An 18041-nucleotide genomic window follows, 5' to 3' on the forward strand; every position below is an offset into this window, starting at 1 on the left:
CCACCCCCGTTTTTCCTTTCCCCTTAGAGATGTAATCTTTTTTTAATAAAGGGGGTCCATCTGCGGAGACTCCCTAGTACTTGAGTGTTCTGTACATGGTAGGGATTTTCATTTTGAATCAATATTTTCCAGAACATGAGATTTGATGGTTTTGGGGAGGAGGGAGACATGTTGACTGAACAGGTGTGTGTTATGTAACTCCTACCACTGAGCTACACCTGAGCCCTACCATTAAATTTTCTAAGATACCTAAAAATTTTTATTTACTCATTTGCATGTGTGTACATCATGGCCACAGTGCACAAGCAGAGGTCAGAGGACAACTTGCAGCAGTAGCTTCTTTCTATCGTATGGTCCCAGGGTTTACTCTCATCCTCAGGCCAGCTTCTTGGCCCACTGAGAATCCTCCCAGACCAAAATGGCTGGTGTGTTTTTGGTTTGTTTTGACATTATTTTTTTACTTTGTGGGAGTGGGGCACATGACACACGAGAACAACTTCCTGGTAAGTCCATGGAATCACACTCAGGGTTACCTTCACCCATTTTTACCCATTGAACCATCTCACTGGATTGTGACACTGATATAGGGGAAAGGTGTAAGATGTTTTGGCTGAAGCCAGGTTCTTGGCTAGAGCCTGTAAGGAACACGTCAGCAGTTAGGATCTGAATTCTCTGACCTGGAAGGGCCCTCCTGAGGGCCTCATAGGATTTGTCAATGGTGGCCTGAACTAGGTGTTCCAGCTCAGAATCTTGGGGTAAAGAACAGATTATCATCCTCCATGGATGTGAGCTTTTCAGTGATCTCCCATGATGCTGTTCTGTTTTTCAGAGGTATCCAACTTTGTCTGTAGGAGGAACTGCCCATACTGTTCCAGCTGCTGAAGATTTGGAAAAACCTCTCCAAGCAGTGGTCGATCTGCTGCTCAGAACAGAGGGTGGCTACAGACCCCTATAACCTGGCTTTTGCCTGGATGCCATCTCTCATGTCTCAGTGGAAGCCACTATCACACCAGCTAGAGGGGCTGGTTCCCTGTAGTTGAGCACTGAGCTAGAGTTCAAGCACGTAGGTCCTTATATACTGCAGGCCACCTGAAAAAGTGAATAAAGAGGAGCCTCAAATGGCCACCTGCCCAGGTGACTCTTTAAAAAGCAAAACAAGGCTGTCCAGATGGCTCAAGGGGAAAGGTGCTTGCTGCCAAACCTGAATTTAATCTCTGGGACCCACAAAGGGATGAAGGGAGAAAACCAACTCCTACAAGGTGCTCTCTGACATTCACACATGTCACATGTACTCACATACACAAATAATTATAAAAAAGAATTGGAATGTTAGTAATAAGTAAAAAAAAAAAAAAGCACTGTTTTACTTTTAAAGATTCTAAACATTTCTACCCACTTATAGGTTAAAAAAAAAAAAGAGAGAAAAACAAAAACCCAACACATTGTTTAAAAATCTTATATTGTGCTGCACAAACTGCCTTCATATACAAGCGCACCAGTGAAGAACTTCCCAGGTAACATGCAACACTTTGCTAATATATCAAAATTAAAACATGTCTCCCTACTGATTATAAACAGCTAATTCTAGATACTACTTTCTGAGACTTGTAATTACTAACCTTGTTTCAATACAGTTTCAGTGCCTTTCAACTAATTTATCCCTGAATCTTCTCTTCAAAGTTCCAGAGAATACTTGACTTTCATGCCTTCGGGCTGGACAATACTGATGACCTAAAGCTTGTGAGTTATCTATACTATGTGACGGCTGAGGAGACGCTGTAGCTCACACCACGGCGCTCCTGCAGCTATCTAGCACCATGAATACAAGCTCAGTGGGAATCAAAGGACCAGCTCAGGATCACATGTCTGACAGGGATAGCCTTAAAAACACTCGCTGCTGCTTTCCTTGTATAGAACACAACCTCCCTGTCTTTCAGGCCTTCCTTTCCGGCAATGTTTCTTATTGCCTTGACAATCTTGCGTCGCTGTAGCTGTCAGTTCCTTGCTTGACACTGATGCCCATCCCCGCAGATCATCAGTAGTAAGCAGAGAAGGTATTCAAGCTGAAATCCTTATCCAGGTGAGATACTGTTCAAAGAAATAGGTGCTGTATTTCATCTCTATTTTGTTGCTTCTCTGAAATGCTATGACTCGTAGACTTGAATTTGGGTCCTTCATGTTTTGATGGCTTGAATATTAAAAAACACATTTTGAATAGTAAGCAAAAGTTACCAGGACTTTCAAAGGACTTTTAAAAGTCCTAGCAATGGCTCCTCCTAGCATCAGATCATCTGCCATTCCTTTGACAGTGGGAAGCAGGAAGCTGAGTGGCAGTTGAGGAGATGTCACCTGAGCCTGGAGTGAACACTCCCTACAGGGATCATGACTCTCCTGAACGTGTTCCACACAGCACACCTGGACAGCAAGATAATCCTGACCCCAAGACAGAGAGCTCACCACTAACCATTAAAGCTGCTCCTTCCAAGACTAGTGTCTCAACTACATATGGGAGCCAAAGTGGTATTCTCAAGGCTGAGCTTTGACAATTCTGAGAAAATCTCCAGATTATGAAGCCACTGCACATATATGAATATTAAAGCTCTAAGACTGGCCCATCAAACAAACACCACAGACCTTCAAGCCCTGAGTCTAATAACTGCTGAGGTCAAGGCAACACCTAACAATTTTACCCAGACTCTTCCGTTTGGACAATACCATCAGTCTAAAGGAGGGCCTAAAAACCATCTAGGCAGGCCCAGTTCTTCAAAGGAGAAAGAAACCTGGACAAGGTTTGTGGTGTAGCTGTCCTAAGAAAGAATTTATTTAATTGTTTTTGGTTTTGTTTTCCTGAGACAGGCTTTCATTCTGTAGTGCAGGCTAGTTTCATGGCAGTCTTCCTGTTTTGCTTTTAAAACACTAGGATCACAGCAATGAGCTACCATGCCTAGCCCAACAAAGGATTTAAGTAAGAATCGAGTGATCTTGTGATGGTCCCAGATCCAAAAGCAGTTCTCAAAGTGCCAGCCTACAAAGGTAAAGAAAGGCAAGCAAGTAAAAGAAGAAGAAAGTATGTTAAAAAGAATCCTTCATTCTGTTTCCGCTTCTGTCTCTTTTTACCACCTGAGTGCCTTTGGGTTAAATGTGCAGCTGTCAGGCTCATCACGGAAACACTGTTCTGACCCTGTATGTTTCCAGCCATGTCTTCTTGTGTAGACATACAGCAGTATCTCTAAACTTTATCACTCCATAATCTACAACAGGAGTCTATTCCACAGACACCTACCCACCTTTAGCACCAATCTCTTTAGTATTAGTTTCCCTATTCAATTTTTGCTCTGTCTCCAAGATGTACAGTGTAGAAAAACAAGGCAGAGGTCCTTCTGTGAGACAGTACCAAGAAGCTCAAGTTGAGGGAGGTGGGGAGTATACAGCACAAAATTCCTTTTGTAAACTTAGTCAAGTGCACACGGAATACATATTCTCCTGGTATAAACAATTTACACGAATTAATTTACATCAGCAATATAACCAGAACAAGGGCAGACCAAATTCTAAAGTGACAGTTAAAGAGTAGACAGTGCTCTGATGGGTTAATAAATCAGAGTCAACTAAGACAGGGCTTTAAATAGTGAATCATTGAACACTCCTAGTGGACATGTCCCCCTCACCAGTGACATTTAGAATAGCGGGAGAGAGAGCAGACAGCATGCTCATCATTGCAGATTACTGGACCGCCTCGAGCAGCACCGCAGTTCACAGCAGATCCTTTACACTCCCCTCAAGTTACAGAGTCCTTCTTCTTCCTGAATGGTGACTTCAGCCTCTTCCATACACTGCTTTTGGGTTTAGATTTTTTCTCCATGGCCAAAACTAGTTCCTTTTCTTTCTTACGTATTTCCCGTACAAGAGCATGGAAAACATCGTCAATGTAGTAACGGTATGCAGCGGAGGTCTCAAAAAAGGGACAGCTGAATTCTCGAGCCAGAGACAATCCCTCTTCCTTGGAGACCTTCAAAGGCATAAACACGAGAAAATGTATAGTGTACAGCAGGTGGCAGTTACAACTGTCAAGAGTAAATGGGCTTCCTTGGCAGGACCGCGCTCCAGCTACATGGATCTATTTCCAGAGTACTGCCCAGATGTTTTTTTTTTTTAAAGACAGATCTCTTGTATTCCAGGCCAGCCAAGCATGCTCTGAACTTCTAAATCCTCTACCTCTGGAGTACTTGAATTATAGCTATGTGCCACCATGCCTGGGTTCATGTACTGTTAGGGATAGAAACCCTGTCTCAAAAAACCTAAACAACAACAACAACAAACAAACAAGCTGAAGTTAAGCCTTATAAAGCCCAGCCTTACAAGCACATTGCAGACTGAGCTGAGTCTCCAGGCCTTTCAAGGTAACTTTTCAAATATCAAGTAAATGCAGATACTGATAATTGTAGTTTTCTGTATACTTTTCCTTTTTGTTTGTTTGTTTGTTTTTTGTTTTTTTTTGTGTGTGTGGGGTAACCCTGGCTGTCCAGGAACTCACACTGTAGACCAGGCTGGTCTCTCAGAAATCTGCCTCCTACTTGCTGGGATTAAAGGTGTGCACCACAACCGCCCGGCTAGATTATTATTTTATGTGTATGGGTGTTTTGCCTACATGTATGTCTGTGTGCCATGTGCATGCCTGGTGTCCTTCGAGGCTAGAGGCATCAGATCTCCTGGAACTGGGAGCCACACCATGTGGTTGCTGGGAATGGAACATGAATTCTCTGCAACAGCAGCTGGTAGTCCTAACTGTTCAGTTAGCTCTCCAACTGTCCAGTTTTAACTAGTTTGATTATTTTTAAAGTACTTATTTATTATGTGTGTACAATGTATGTGTGAGGCCCGAATGTCCCAGCACATGTATGAAAATCAACAGACAACTTTGTAGAATCAGCTCTTTTTTTTTACCTTTATGTGGATTTTAGGGATTGAATTTAAGCCACTGGGTTTACGAGGCAAGTAAGTGAGTGCCGTTACTATCTGAGACCTCTTTTTGGCCTTGGCTTTATTGATTTTTAGATTTTTATTTTGTGGTACTGGAGATTAAACTCAGTGTATGCTAGGCAGGAGCTCTACCACTAAACCACATCCAAACATTATTCTGGAGATTGAGGAAACAAGAGCTTAATGAGTATTCTATTGCCATCTGTTTGTTTGTTGACTGACTGGCTGAGTTTGGGTCTACACAGCCCAGGCTGGCCTCCTGCCTAGCCTGTTAAATGCCTAGGGTACAGGTATATGACACAGGGAGCTGATCATGTGTCTAAAATGCTGTGCACTGATTTCTAAAAATCCAGATTTTACCTATAACAACAGGAAATTCATAGCTAGAGGGAGGCTGATTTTCATTTCCTACTTTGAAGCAAAGCAGTCTTCAAGAAACAAATGGCTACCCATAATATTACAGGCCTTTCTTCTCACCTGTCTCAGCTGCTTCAAGTCAGACTTGTTTCCCACAAGAACCACTGGTGTGTCATCCGTGCGTCGGACGCGGTAAATAAGTTGTTTAAACTCCCGAACTTCGTGGAAACTTCGACGATCCGTGATGGAGTAACAGATGATAAACCCTTCTCCTGCTCTCATGTACTGATCCCGCATGGCTGTGAACTCGGCCTAAAGGGAAGGAAACAAAGGTCCATAGTGCACTGCTGCAGCTCAGACCTGCACACACACTGTCTACTCTATAAACAAACAGGGAGTCAGTTACCTGCCCCCCTGAGGCAGAGCATGGAAAATTAAGAAAGACAAAACTAGTGATGCTGTCCACAGAAGCCTGCCACCTTCCTAGAGGACACAGTTTTTACTCACACAGTCCTGGGGTTTAGTACCTGTCCAGCTGTATCCAGAATGTCCAGATTGGCAGGCTCATCATCGATGCGAATCCGGATCTTATAAGCGTCTTCTACAGGAGGGAAGAACACACATTCAGGAAGAAGCAAGAATTGAAAACTTGACTTCTAAAAGAGGTGGTTCCACCCAATTTTATTTATATGCTTATTTATTGTGGTAGAGCCAGACCTTGAATCCAGGGGTTCAAATATTAGGCAAGTGTTCTACCATAAAGCTGTATTCCCAGGCTTCATCCAATTTCTCTTTACATTTGTTTTCATGTGTGTGGGATGCACATATGAATATGCATGAATGCTTGTATGTGTGGGAGTGCACATGTGTGTGAAGACCCAGGGTTAGTATTGGGTCTCACTAGGCAGCCTGTTCACTGAAGCCTCTATCTTTGACTCTGGAGGCTGGAATTACATGTAAGCCAGTTACCTGGGTCCTGGGGATCTGAAATGAACTCTGCTTCTAGCTTCTAGCTTACACAGTGAGTACTCTAACCTCTGAGCCATCTCCCCAGCTCACCAAGTTCTTTCAAAAATTTTATTATTAGTGATATGTATGTGTGTGTGCATATGGAGGTAAAGGGTCAAATTTATGAAGTCAGCCTTTCCCGTATACCTTTATATGCATTCTAGGGCTGGAAATCAGGTCACTAAGCAAGTACAGCAAGTGTTTTATCTGCTGAGCCATCTCCTGGCCTCCAAGTTGTTTTTATGTGCTCAGTTTTCTCAGGATGCTATAAATTCATCAAAATATATAAACTAGGGTATCCAATAAGGTTTTTTGTTCATGGGTGGTCATACATCTTTTTGTTTTGTTTTGTTTATTGAGGTAGAGTTTCTTTGTGTAGCTTTCACTATCCGAGAATTAGCTCTGTAAATCAGACTGGCCTTGAACTCACATAAATCTGTCCACCTCTGCCTCCCAAGTGCTGGGATTAAAAGCATGAACCATTGTTTTTTCTACAATCTGATTCCTGACCCTGCCTGCCTCCCCCGTTGTCCAGGGGTTTTAAGACTGTGATATGTCAGGGGCTGGAGAGATGGCTCAGCCGTTAAGGGCACTGAATGTTCTTCCAGAGGAACCTGCACCCATATGGTACCTCACAACCGTCTGTAACTCCAAGATCTGACTGCCTCACACAGACAGACATACATGCAGGCAAAACACCAATGCACATAAAATACACACACACACACACACACACACACACACACACACACACACACACACACACACACCACTACTTGGCATGGTCAGATATCTTATTCACAGCTAAAAGTTAATTCTGAGCATTTGAGTAGCAGAGGCAGTAGGATCTCTTTGAGTTCAAGGCCAACTGTGTCTACATAATGAATTCTAGGACATCTGGGGCTGCATAGGGAGATGCTGTCTTTAAAAAAAACAAAAAACATGGGCTGGAGAGATGGCTCAGTGGTTAAGAGCACTGACTGTTCTTCCAAAGGTCCTGAGTTCAATTCCCGGCAACCACATGGTGGCTCACAACCACCTTGAATGAGATCTGGTGCCTTCTGCTGGCATGCAGGCACAAGACTGTGTAGACTGTATACATAATAAATAAATAAAATCTTTAAAAAAAAACAAAAAGAAAAACTACAAGAAAGAAAAAAAGAAAGGAAGGAAGGGGCTGGAGAGATGGCTCTGAGGTTAACAGCACTGGCTGCTCCTGCAGAAGACCTGGGTTCAATTCCTAGCACCCAAATGGTGGTAACTATCTGTAACTCAGTACCAGAGGAACCATGCCCTCTGTAGGGAACCCATGTAGGCACCAGGTACATGCATGGTACACAGACATATATGCAGGCAAAACACTCATACATATAAAAAATAAATATTAAAAAAAAAGAAAAGAAAGAAAAGGATTTGTTTTAGTCACTGTATTACTGCTGTGAAGAAATACCACAACCAAGACCTTATGAAAGAAAGAACACATTTAATTGGGTTGAAATATTTAACTGAGTTCAAATATTTCTTTAGTGTGTGCATGATGGGTATGACACAGCACATGTGTGAAAGTCAAACGAAAATTTTGTGGGTTCTGTCCTGTCCTATTTTGTGTGGATTCTAGGGTTCTAACCCAGGTTTCACGAATGTGCTGCAGCGTGTGCCTACGAACACACTTCATGCACACACTAAAGAAATATTTTAACTGTCAGGCATGGAGATATATGCTTTTAGTCCCAACTATCACTTATTAAAGTACACTCAAGACACCAGGTTAAGTAAATTGTATACATTAAATCATTTAATAGTCATAATAATCCAATACAGTATTATTATTCCCATTTTACAGCAGAAGGGAAGCCAGGTATGGTAGCACACATCCTTGATCCCCCGCTGGCAGGGGCAGGCAAGGCCCAGAGGCAGGCAGATCTCTGTGAGTTTGAGACCAACTAGAGCTACAGAATAAAAGGCTAATCCCAAAATACTGAATGTCTTTTTTAAGCTGCAGTTAATTGGTGATGAGCTAGGATGAAACCCCAGTGCTATGGACTCAAATTTGGCCCCCTGTGTACAGCATATACTACAGTTCCTCTTTTATGCCTCAACCCAGAATGCAGGTTTTAAAGGTTGGAGGCCCCATTGCTGGATACTTTTTGTTTAAAGACTTACTTATTTTTATTTTATGCATATGAGTGTTTTGGCTGGAAGTGTACTATGTGTGTGTCCAATGCCCACAGAGGTCAGAAGATGGCATCAGATCCCCTGAAACTGGAATTATAGATGGTTATAAGCTGCCATGCTGGTGTTGGAAACCAAATCTGGGACCCTGCAAGAACATCTACTGTACTATATTCAGTAAAGCATCTCTCACAACGATGTCACAATCCCTTAATTACAAAACCAAGTTCTTTTCTGAATATTACTGTTAGTTGCAATACTGGAGATTAAATTCAAGGTCTTAAGCATTCAATAAAAGCATGAGATATCTTTAGCCCTTTTAAAATTTTTTATTTTATTTTATTACCTTTTTGTTGTTTATTTTTTGTTTTTGAGATAGGGTCTCACTATGTATCCCTGGCTGGCCAACTTAATACATAGACCAGGTTGACCAGAAACTCAAAGAAGTCTGCTTGCCTCTACCTTCTAATACTTTTTTAAAGCACTGAAGAAAGAACCTAAGGCTTCTGATAGACAAGTGCTCTACCACTGAGATACACAACAGCTCTTTCTTTGTTTTGTTTTGTGCCAGGGGTTCATACTATGGCCCAGTCTAGTCTTTAATTTGTGGTAATCCTCTTGCTAAGCCTCCCAAGTGCTGGGATTACAGGTATGAGCCACTATGCCAGGCTCTTTTACTTTTGAGAGCTCTCATTAAGTTGATTAGTCTAATCTTGAACTCAGTCAGTAGAACAGGTAGTCTTTGAATTTGTGACCCTCCTGCCTCAGCAGCCCAGGAAACATTCTAGACCTGCAGCCACCAGCCCAGATAAATTTAATTAATTTATTTTGATTTTTTGAGACAGGGTTTCTCTGTGGCTTTGAAGGCTGTCCTGGAACTAGCTCTTGTAGACCAGGCTGGTCTTGAACTCACAGAGATCCACCTGTTTCTGCCTCCTGAGTGCTGGGACTAAAGGCATGTGTCACCACTGACCAGCGATAAATTTTATTTTTGAGACAGGGTCTTAAATAAACTGTCCAATTTAGCCCTTGCACTTCCTCAGCAGGTAAGATTTCAGGCATGTTCCGTACCAGATTTGGAAGTTAGGTAGAGTTGTATAGGCCTATATGCAAGTGAAGGAGCAGAATCAAGAGTTCAAAGTCATCCTCAACTACATAGTGAGTCAAGGCCATCCTGAATCAACCTCTACCCTAAATACTACCCACTACCAATATATGAAGAAATGAGGTCTCTATCTTGTCCAGCTGGCCATGTACTCCTGGTTCCAAAAGACTCTACTGCCTCAGACTTTCAAACACTGGGACACCCTCTTTTATATAGATTTCTGTAATACTCTTGGAAAATACAGAAAAGTGAAAGAGAAAAAAAAAATCCCATTCAATATTTTTATTACTTAAAATCAACTGCCACACATGATGGTGCAGGGCTTTAATCCCATAACCTAGGAGAAAGAGGCTAGCCTGGTGTCCAGAGTGAGTTCCAGGACAGCCAGGGCTAAACAAAGAAACCCTGTCTCAAAAACAAAACAAAACAAAACCACCACCACCACCACCACCACCACCACCACCACCACCACCACCAAAACAGCCACATACAGCCCAAGATATTTCTGCTTAACATTTTAAAATTAATTACATTATTTAATTGGTTCTGTGTACATACGGGCACACACATGCTACATAATGCATGTGGAGTTCAGAGGACAACTTTCAAGAGTTGGTCCTCTCTTTCTACCATGTGAGTGAGTCTCAAGGATGGAACTCAAGTTTATCAGGCTTGGCAGTAAGCACCTTCTCAGCGAACTCACCAAAACATGGACACAATACACAGCTAGGGAGGTGAGAAGACCTGCAGGAACTGGTACTCTCCTTCAACCTTGTGAGTTACTGGGATCAAAGTCAGGTCAGACTTGGTGACAGGTGCCTTAACTGCCTGAACCATCTCACAGGTCCCAACATTAGACTTTCATTTCAGTCACATGTGTGTGCTTATAAGTAAGTAGCCACGTACACTCACAGTGCTCAAGACACATCAACATTTGATGCTGAGTCATGCAATACTGTCAGAGAGCAGCAGAACAGGGTAAAAAACGCACTGATTTATGGATTCTGCACATGACCTGGGTTTAGCTCACAGCACCCACATGAGAACTCACAACTTTCTATTAACTCCAATTCCATGGGATCCAACAAGTTTCTTCTGCCTCTACAGGCACCAAGCACACTGTGATGCACAGACATACATACAGGTAAACTCCCATAACAATAAAACAAAAATAATCTTTTTATTTGTTTATTTGGTTTTACGAGACAGGGTTTCTCTGTATTGCTTTGGAGCCTGTCCTGGAACTAGCTCTTGTAGACCAGGCTGGCCTCAAACTCACAGAGCTCTGACTGCCTCTGCCTCCTGAGTGCTGGGATTAAAGCCATGCGCCACCAACGCTCAGCAGGAACTAACTTTTTTAAAAAAAGATTTAAATTTAAACATCTTTAATCTGTCTCGAAAAAACAACAACAACAAAAAAATCAGTTCATGAGGCGGTGGGCACAGATCTGCAGTATTTACAGAACATACATAGAGCCTTGAATTCAATTCACAACACTGCAGATTAACCAATGAAACCTCCTTGGGTTAGAAAAAGTATGAGTTTTACATTAAAAACAAGAGAGCTGGGGATGTAACATGATAGTAGTGTGCTTGTCTAGTATGCTCAAGGTCCTGGGTTCAATTCCAAGCACAACAAATAAAAAGAGTGTTCAATGTCACTTACAAAAAATTAAATACAAGGAGAAAGAAGGGATTGCTTCTGGAGTTCTTTTAGCTTTTATCTTATTTAAAGATGATTCTGTGTTTATGTGTGCACACAGGCTTTCTCTCTCTCTCTCTCTCTCTCTCTCTCTCTCTCTCTCTCTCTCTCTCTCTCTCTCTCCCCCCGTGTGTGTGTGTGTGTGTGTGTGTGTGTGTGTGTGTGTAGAGATATACAAGACGCCTTTGTGGAGTCAGGAGTCCCCTCCACCTTTACATAGGTTGTACAGAAATTCAGGTCACCAGGCTTTGGGGGCAAACACTTCCCACTGATGTTAAGGTGGTGGCTATAGAAGGACATTTTTGTTTTCAGTGAGTGAAGGAGACCTGGGAAATGTCAGATTTCCTTCTTCAAGAGTTATCAGAAGGTATATGCTCCTCAGTCTCACAGCCCTAACTCTCTTCCACTACAGTAAGTTCCAGAGTCACATGGCCTATTTCAGCAGCAAATCCATAGATCCATCCCAGCTTGTTACTACAGTCTGTGGAGCTTACATCTCAAACCATATGACGGACAGTGAATTTCACTATACTGCACGTTAGCTACCATGTTAAAATAAAAGACAGTCAGTGGTACCTGTGAACGAAGGGAGATGAGCTCTGAGCAATTGGTCAGAATTATAACACAGAACAAGAAAAGAGAGCACCATGGACATGACCAAAGAGAATTCAGCCTACTTTGATAGCTCTAAAAACCTGTGTAGGAAGGAGAATAGAATAAAGGATGTGTAGGACATTTCTACCCTCCTACCAAGGAGTGATGTTAGGATATGGGCCACTAGACCCTTGAAGTCTGAGATCAGGGTCTAAGTTCCAGTCCAACTGAGGTGACCATGTGACATTTTCCAGCCAATCTCTAGGCGTGGCTAGTTCTCACTATAAACAAGGGCAGAATAACTAGGTGGGTGTGGCAGATTGTCAGCCAGTCTTCCCACACTCCTGCAGTGCAGGAGGGCAGGGGTGGCAAACACTCCTCTTGCAGGGCAGAGGGCAGACACTGACCCCACCTCGCCATCTAGCACAAGCAATGTCCCTCTAGTGAAGTATCACTTGAGCTGAGACAACTCTGAATTTGGGCTCTGCACTAGGGGCCACCAGTGGGTGGCCTGGAGCTACTGCTTAGAACAAAGTAAATGATCCTAACTCCTGAACTGACTGTATTCAGAGTTCCCACACCACAGTCTGAATCTCTGAAACAATGTTCTCAAGTTGATATAGCAGAGCTAGGGTGCAACTCAGTGGTACAGCATGTACGTGGCTTGATCCCTAGCACAAAAAATAAATAACCCCCATACAACTCACTAAAAAGACAAGTGTTCCTTTCCATTTTTCCCAAACCTATAGAAGCATATGATAATCAAAATGATCACAGCCACAGAATGGCAGATTTTTGTTTTTGTTTTGACAGAGGATCTCACTAGTATTCTTGGCCGGCCTGTAACTCTTTATGTAACCCAGGCTGATGAAAATTCATGTTCCTCTTGCTTTTGCTTCCCAAGTGCTGGGATTACAGATGTGTGCCATCACTCTCAGCTAATGGCAGAGCCCTCTGCAGCCCTACTTTTCTTTTATATAATCATTCAGGATCAAAACTGCTGCTGGGTGGTGGCACATGCCTTTAATTGTAGCAGAGGTAGGTGGATCTCTGTGTTTGAGGTCAGCCTGGTCTACAGAGCCAGTTCCAGAACAACCACGACAGAGAAACCCTGCTTCAAAAAAACAAAAACAACGACAACAACAACAAAAAACAAAGCCAAAAACTGCTTCCTTGTGATTTAGGAGTGAGGAACATTTTTAGTCAACACAAGATAGCAACTAACAACAACAATACAGCCCACACTATAGAACTGGGCATGGGTAGCTCATGTCTGAAGTCCTAGACTAAGGCAAAAGGAGTGCTATGTGTTCAGGCTAGCTTAGGCTCAACGTTTTACCAAAAGAAAACAACACAAAACAAATCTTGGGTAATCTTGGGTAAATCAAGCTCAGTGGTAAAGCCCTTGCCTAGTATGGTTGGGTTGAAGTCTCAGGTCAATCCCCAGTGTAAAAAAAAAAAAAAGGACTGATTTAGTCTAATGGCACTCTACCAGCATCTGACAGCCAAAGATTACAGAGCCACACAAGATGTTGCTATAGAATGAGCTGCCGGGATAAGGAAATAAATGAAGAGCTTCAAGTGGAAGTTCGGTTCTAAGAGGTCAGTAGGCTGGCTCTACTTGTTTTTCTGCTTCCTTTTGTGGAAGTTCAAACCAGCTGACTCATACTAATAGGGTTACTCTCATGTCAGACCCTTAGAAGTGATAGCAAGAAAGGTTTCATTGAGTAGCCTTTAAACTTTCCTTTAATCTAACAATACAGAATACAACCATTAAAAAAAAAAAAGGCCGTTTGTCTATTAATGCTCAACCTAACTCGAAGGCTCAAGATGGCTTATGTACATATGAAGTCTAGGGAAAAAAAATAGTCAACTGTTTTTTTTTGTTTGTTTGTTTCTAAATAAGTATGAATTACATATACAAAAAAGCTCAAGATATATACTTTTTTTTTAAACTTTAAATCTATTAAGATACTTTCACAGATGTACCTGGAAATATAAATGAGGATCTGACTTACCAATGGTGGGGTCATGGTCTTCTGGGAATCGGTGGCTGATGAACTGCATTGTCATGGCTTCAAAACAAGAAATGGAACTCATGACAGTGACCATAAAGTATTTTACCTTGCAACTCTGCACAAGAGCCAGTAACCCATTTGGTCTGGGTTACTGGTCCCTTAGGTGCTTTTCAAACTTTTCTGTCAAATGGAAAAGGTTACCTACCACTCTTCCCAACGCCACCAGCACCCAGCATCACTAGTTTGTATTCTCTTGATAGCGCTGCAGGGCTGCTACAGCTGCTACCAACTGGGCGAGCTCCAGAATCCATTGTCCTCTGGAGCAGTCGTGGGCCCCTGGGAAAGGCCTCCTAGAGAAGGCACGAAACATTCAATCCAGGATGGAGACAGTCGGCCACTGACGACGAGCCCCCGCCTTCCCAAACACCGCGGCCTACCCTGCTCCTTGAGGAACACCAAGAAACCCACGTCTTCTCCCTCCCCCGCTAGTCTCGGTCCTAAAACACAGCACAGATTTCCAAACTTACTTTCTCCAGGAAAATACAAACAACTTGGACTTCTCTTCAGACTAAGGCAGTGTTCCACTAGAAAGGAGCCGGATGAGTCCTGGGGGTTGCCTGGCACCTCCAGGTCTTCGCCCGGCTGCCGCCTCCCCTCGTCCCGCGCTGCCCCGCTCCCCGTCCCTGCCCACCTGTGCCTGTACCTCTAAAGCCGGTCGAATCCGGGTTGCAGACCGCGTTCCTTCCCGAGCGGCGCCGCACAGCCCAGTGCCCCGCCCGGGTCCAGGAAGATGGCGCCGGTGGAAGGGGAGGGACCCTGGAGCCCCGCCCCACAGCCGACACTCACTTTGCTCCACCCCACGCCTAGTTCTGACTCGCAAAGCCCTCTGGTCACGTACTATGTCTCAAGGCTTGCACGTACATAAATGGATGTTCCACTAAACGAAACAGAAACCTTTAAAGTGAGTAACTTAGGGCTATTTGCTACTGGTGGGGGAAGAAAAAATCTGTTACCCGGTGCACAGCAAAACATAACCACATCCCCTCAAGCTTACCAAAATACAGGATTTCATTTATTGTAAGTACTAGCGGTGCCTTTTACCATAAAACGCTGTCACATCTAAGGCTCTTGGAACCAAGACCAGATGTTCTTAGCACCAGTTAATCTAGTTGAAGTTCTGTATTTTAAAAATATTAAAACAGATACGAGCCAGATATGATGGCACATGCCTATAAATCCAGCATGAGAGGTGTTGGCAGCAAGCAGTTGAAGATCAGTTCCACATTACCTGGGCTGCAGCGTCCCTGTCCTAAAAACCGATCTCTGGAGAGATTATCAGTAGTGAAAGCACTTGTGGCTTTTGTAAGGATCTGGACTCAGTGTCTAGCATTCACTCGGTGGCTCACAGCCATCCATAACATGTTTCACAGATCCACCAACCTCTTCTGTGCTCCTGAAGGCACCAGGCAGTGCGCATACATACATGCAGGTAAAATGTACACATTAGTTCTTCAAAAAGCAGTCAGGTGTGGTGGATTACACCTTTAATCTCAGCATTCCAGAGGCAGAAGCAGGTGAATCTCTGTGAGTTCAAGGTCAATCTGGGCTACAAATTCAGCTCCAAAACAGCCAGGGCTACACGGAGAAACCTTGTCTTGAAAAACCAAAATAAATAAATAAAAGCAAGTCTCTTAGGAATTCCAGGTCATAAATTTATGAGAACCCAGCAATAAGTGGGCATTGTTTTCATTCACATTGCACATCACAGCAAACTCCACTTCCCTTTTCTGTTCCAACAGGATGTAGGGTGCACAGATTAAGCTGGCATCCAGTTCCTGGTTCCTGACCAGTCAGTCTCTTGGTATAACAGTGTTAAGGGGCAATCAGGAGGGAGCAGAAGGGATCATTAAGTCCTACTTTACAGCCTAGGCTGACCTCAAAAACCATAGCAATCCTGCTCCAAGTGCAATTACTATATCTTGTTTTGAGGGTCTCACTCAGTCTCATGTAGCCCAGGCTGCTAGTATTTAGGCATCTGGACTGGCCTGCCTTTGGAGTTCTGACAGGATATGCCTCAGCTGCTGCCACTAAGACCACCTGTGCCTATTCACTATATTCCCTTTTAAAAGGGCCCTGCTCACCACCCTTTCTTTCTCTCCCTATTCCTTTCTCTATCTGCATCTTTTTCTTCTCTTCTGCTGCTCCTCCCCTTAAGATCCTTTTCTCCTAATTAAAAACAAAACTCCGCTTGAACTCTGTTGCATGCTCTTTCTCTCTTAAGCTGCTTTTAAAAAATTACAACATAGGTTGGCCTCAAACGCAAAAGCCCCCAGCCTTCAGCACCTGAGCTCTGGGATATGTGCCACCCTCACACTCTGCTGCAACTTTTCAAGAACTGGATGTGACAACAAACAACTATCCTCCAAGCTACTAGAGAAGTTGAGGGAGGAGGTTCATGGCCAGTCTCAGAATTTGCCGAGACCCTGTGCTAGTGGTTAAATAAGAACGCCCCCATAGGCTGGTGTTTGAATGCATGGTCCCCTGTTAGTGCAACTGTTTGGGAAGGATTAGGAGCTTTCAGTGACTGCTCCAGCACCGCAATGCCTGTCTGCTTCCAGCTGTGATGACCACAGGCTCACACTGTAAGCAAGCACCAGTTAAATGCCTTAAAAAAAAATAAAAATAAAAAACTTGCCTTGGTCATGGTGTCTCTTCACAGCAATAGAATAGTAACTGAGAAATACTCTCAAAACATGTTTGTTTAAGATAGGATCTTTCTACATAGCCCTGGCTATCCTGGAATTATGTAGACCAGACCGGACTTGAACTCGGAGATCTACCACCATTTGTAGCCTTCAAAATAATTAAAAAGAAAAAAAAAAAAAGAGCTAGATATCGAGACATGGTAGCATATGCCTAAAAAATCAAAACTCTGGAGACAGAGGCAGAAAGCTCTCTCAAGGTCTGTCTGGCCTATAAATTGGAGTTCCAGAGCAGCCAGTGCTAAATAATGAGACCCAGGCTCCAAAAATTCAAAGTGGGGAGTGGCTGGAATGTGTCTCAGTGGCAGAACTTTTCCTAGCATGGATTAAGTTCTGGATTTGCCAAAAGCACAAAGCAGAAAATAAAACGGGCTGGAGGGATGCCTCAGTGATCAAGAAAGGGTACTGTCTGTCCTTTCAGAGAGCCTGGGTTCAACTCCCAGCACCTACACACACATCAGCTCACAACTGCCTGAAATTCAGCTCCAAGTGATTGGACACCTTCACACAAACATACATGCAGACAAAACACAAAGCACATAAAATAAATAAATAAAACAAAACAAAAGCTAAAAGGTGGTGTCAAATACTTTTAATCTCAGCACTCAGGAGGTAGAAGCAGGTGGATCTCTGAGTTCAAGGACAGCCTGGTCTACAGAGTTCCAGGACAAATCAGAGCTACACAGAAACCCTGTCAAAAAAAAAAAAAGTCTTTTTGGCTGGGCAGTAGTTGTAATTATCCTGAGCTACACAGCGATACAATGTTAAAAACCAAGTGGAAAGCCAAATGTGTGGTCATCTTTAATCCCTGCACTCTAGAAGAAAATGCTAGCTGGTTTTATATAGAAGGGCAACATACTGAGACCCTGCGTTTCAGTCCCCAGCCTCCAAAACACAAGGCCTCAGATATATAAGTACTTGCCACGAAAGCCTGAAGAGCCAAGTTTGATCACTGGAAACAGTGGGAAGAAAGAACTAATTCTGGAAAGCTGTCCTCTAACAGCTACACACATGGTGCCCTTAAAATGTGTTCATTAATTTTTGTTTTAAGATGTTTATTTCTATATAGATGTATTTGTGAGTTCAGATGTACCACAAAGATGCAGCTATCCTTGGCCAGAAGAGCACAGTGAGACCCTGTCTCAAAAGTAATAAAAACGAATCATTGAAGGAAAAATAGAAAACATGAAACATAATAATCTTTTAGTCTTTCATTTTGACCTTAAGGATATACTTTGCAGAGTTATAAATCCAAGGAGCACGTGCAAATATTGGAGCCTGTTAACTTTTTGTTGAGTAGACAAAATTGCATTATGCTCTGAAAAATAAGTTTATTGAGGAAA

The 18041-nt window shown here is 43.0% G+C and overlaps 1 protein-coding gene across 2 annotated transcripts; it reads right to left on the reverse strand.

The window, feature by feature from the left end:
• Positions 1-1442: 1442 nt before the first annotated feature.
• Positions 1443-14781, reverse strand: Rit1 (Ras like without CAAX 1). Of its 2 annotated transcripts, XM_027393147.2 has the most exons (7): positions 14640-14723; positions 14464-14520; positions 14142-14286; positions 13937-13993; positions 5865-5938; positions 5458-5649; positions 1443-4009 (listed from the first exon to the last, which is right to left on the reverse strand). In XM_027393147.2, exons 3-7 carry the CDS (start codon positions 14245-14247, stop codon positions 3779-3781), a joined length of 660 nt encoding a protein of 219 aa, XP_027248948.1. In that variant the 5' UTR covers positions 14248-14286; positions 14464-14520; positions 14640-14723; the 3' UTR covers positions 1443-3778. The 2 variants fall into 2 exon arrangements, with proteins under 2 accessions (XP_027248948.1, XP_027248949.1); XM_027393148.2 differs by lacking the exon at positions 14464-14520 and having other exon boundaries at positions 14640-14781.
• Positions 14782-18041: the final 3260 nt, after the last annotated feature.

Source organism: Cricetulus griseus (assembly GCF_003668045.3).
Source record: "Cricetulus griseus strain 17A/GY chromosome 1 unlocalized genomic scaffold, alternate assembly CriGri-PICRH-1.0 chr1_0, whole genome shotgun sequence".
Taxonomy (NCBI): domain Eukaryota; kingdom Metazoa; phylum Chordata; class Mammalia; order Rodentia; family Cricetidae; genus Cricetulus; species Cricetulus griseus.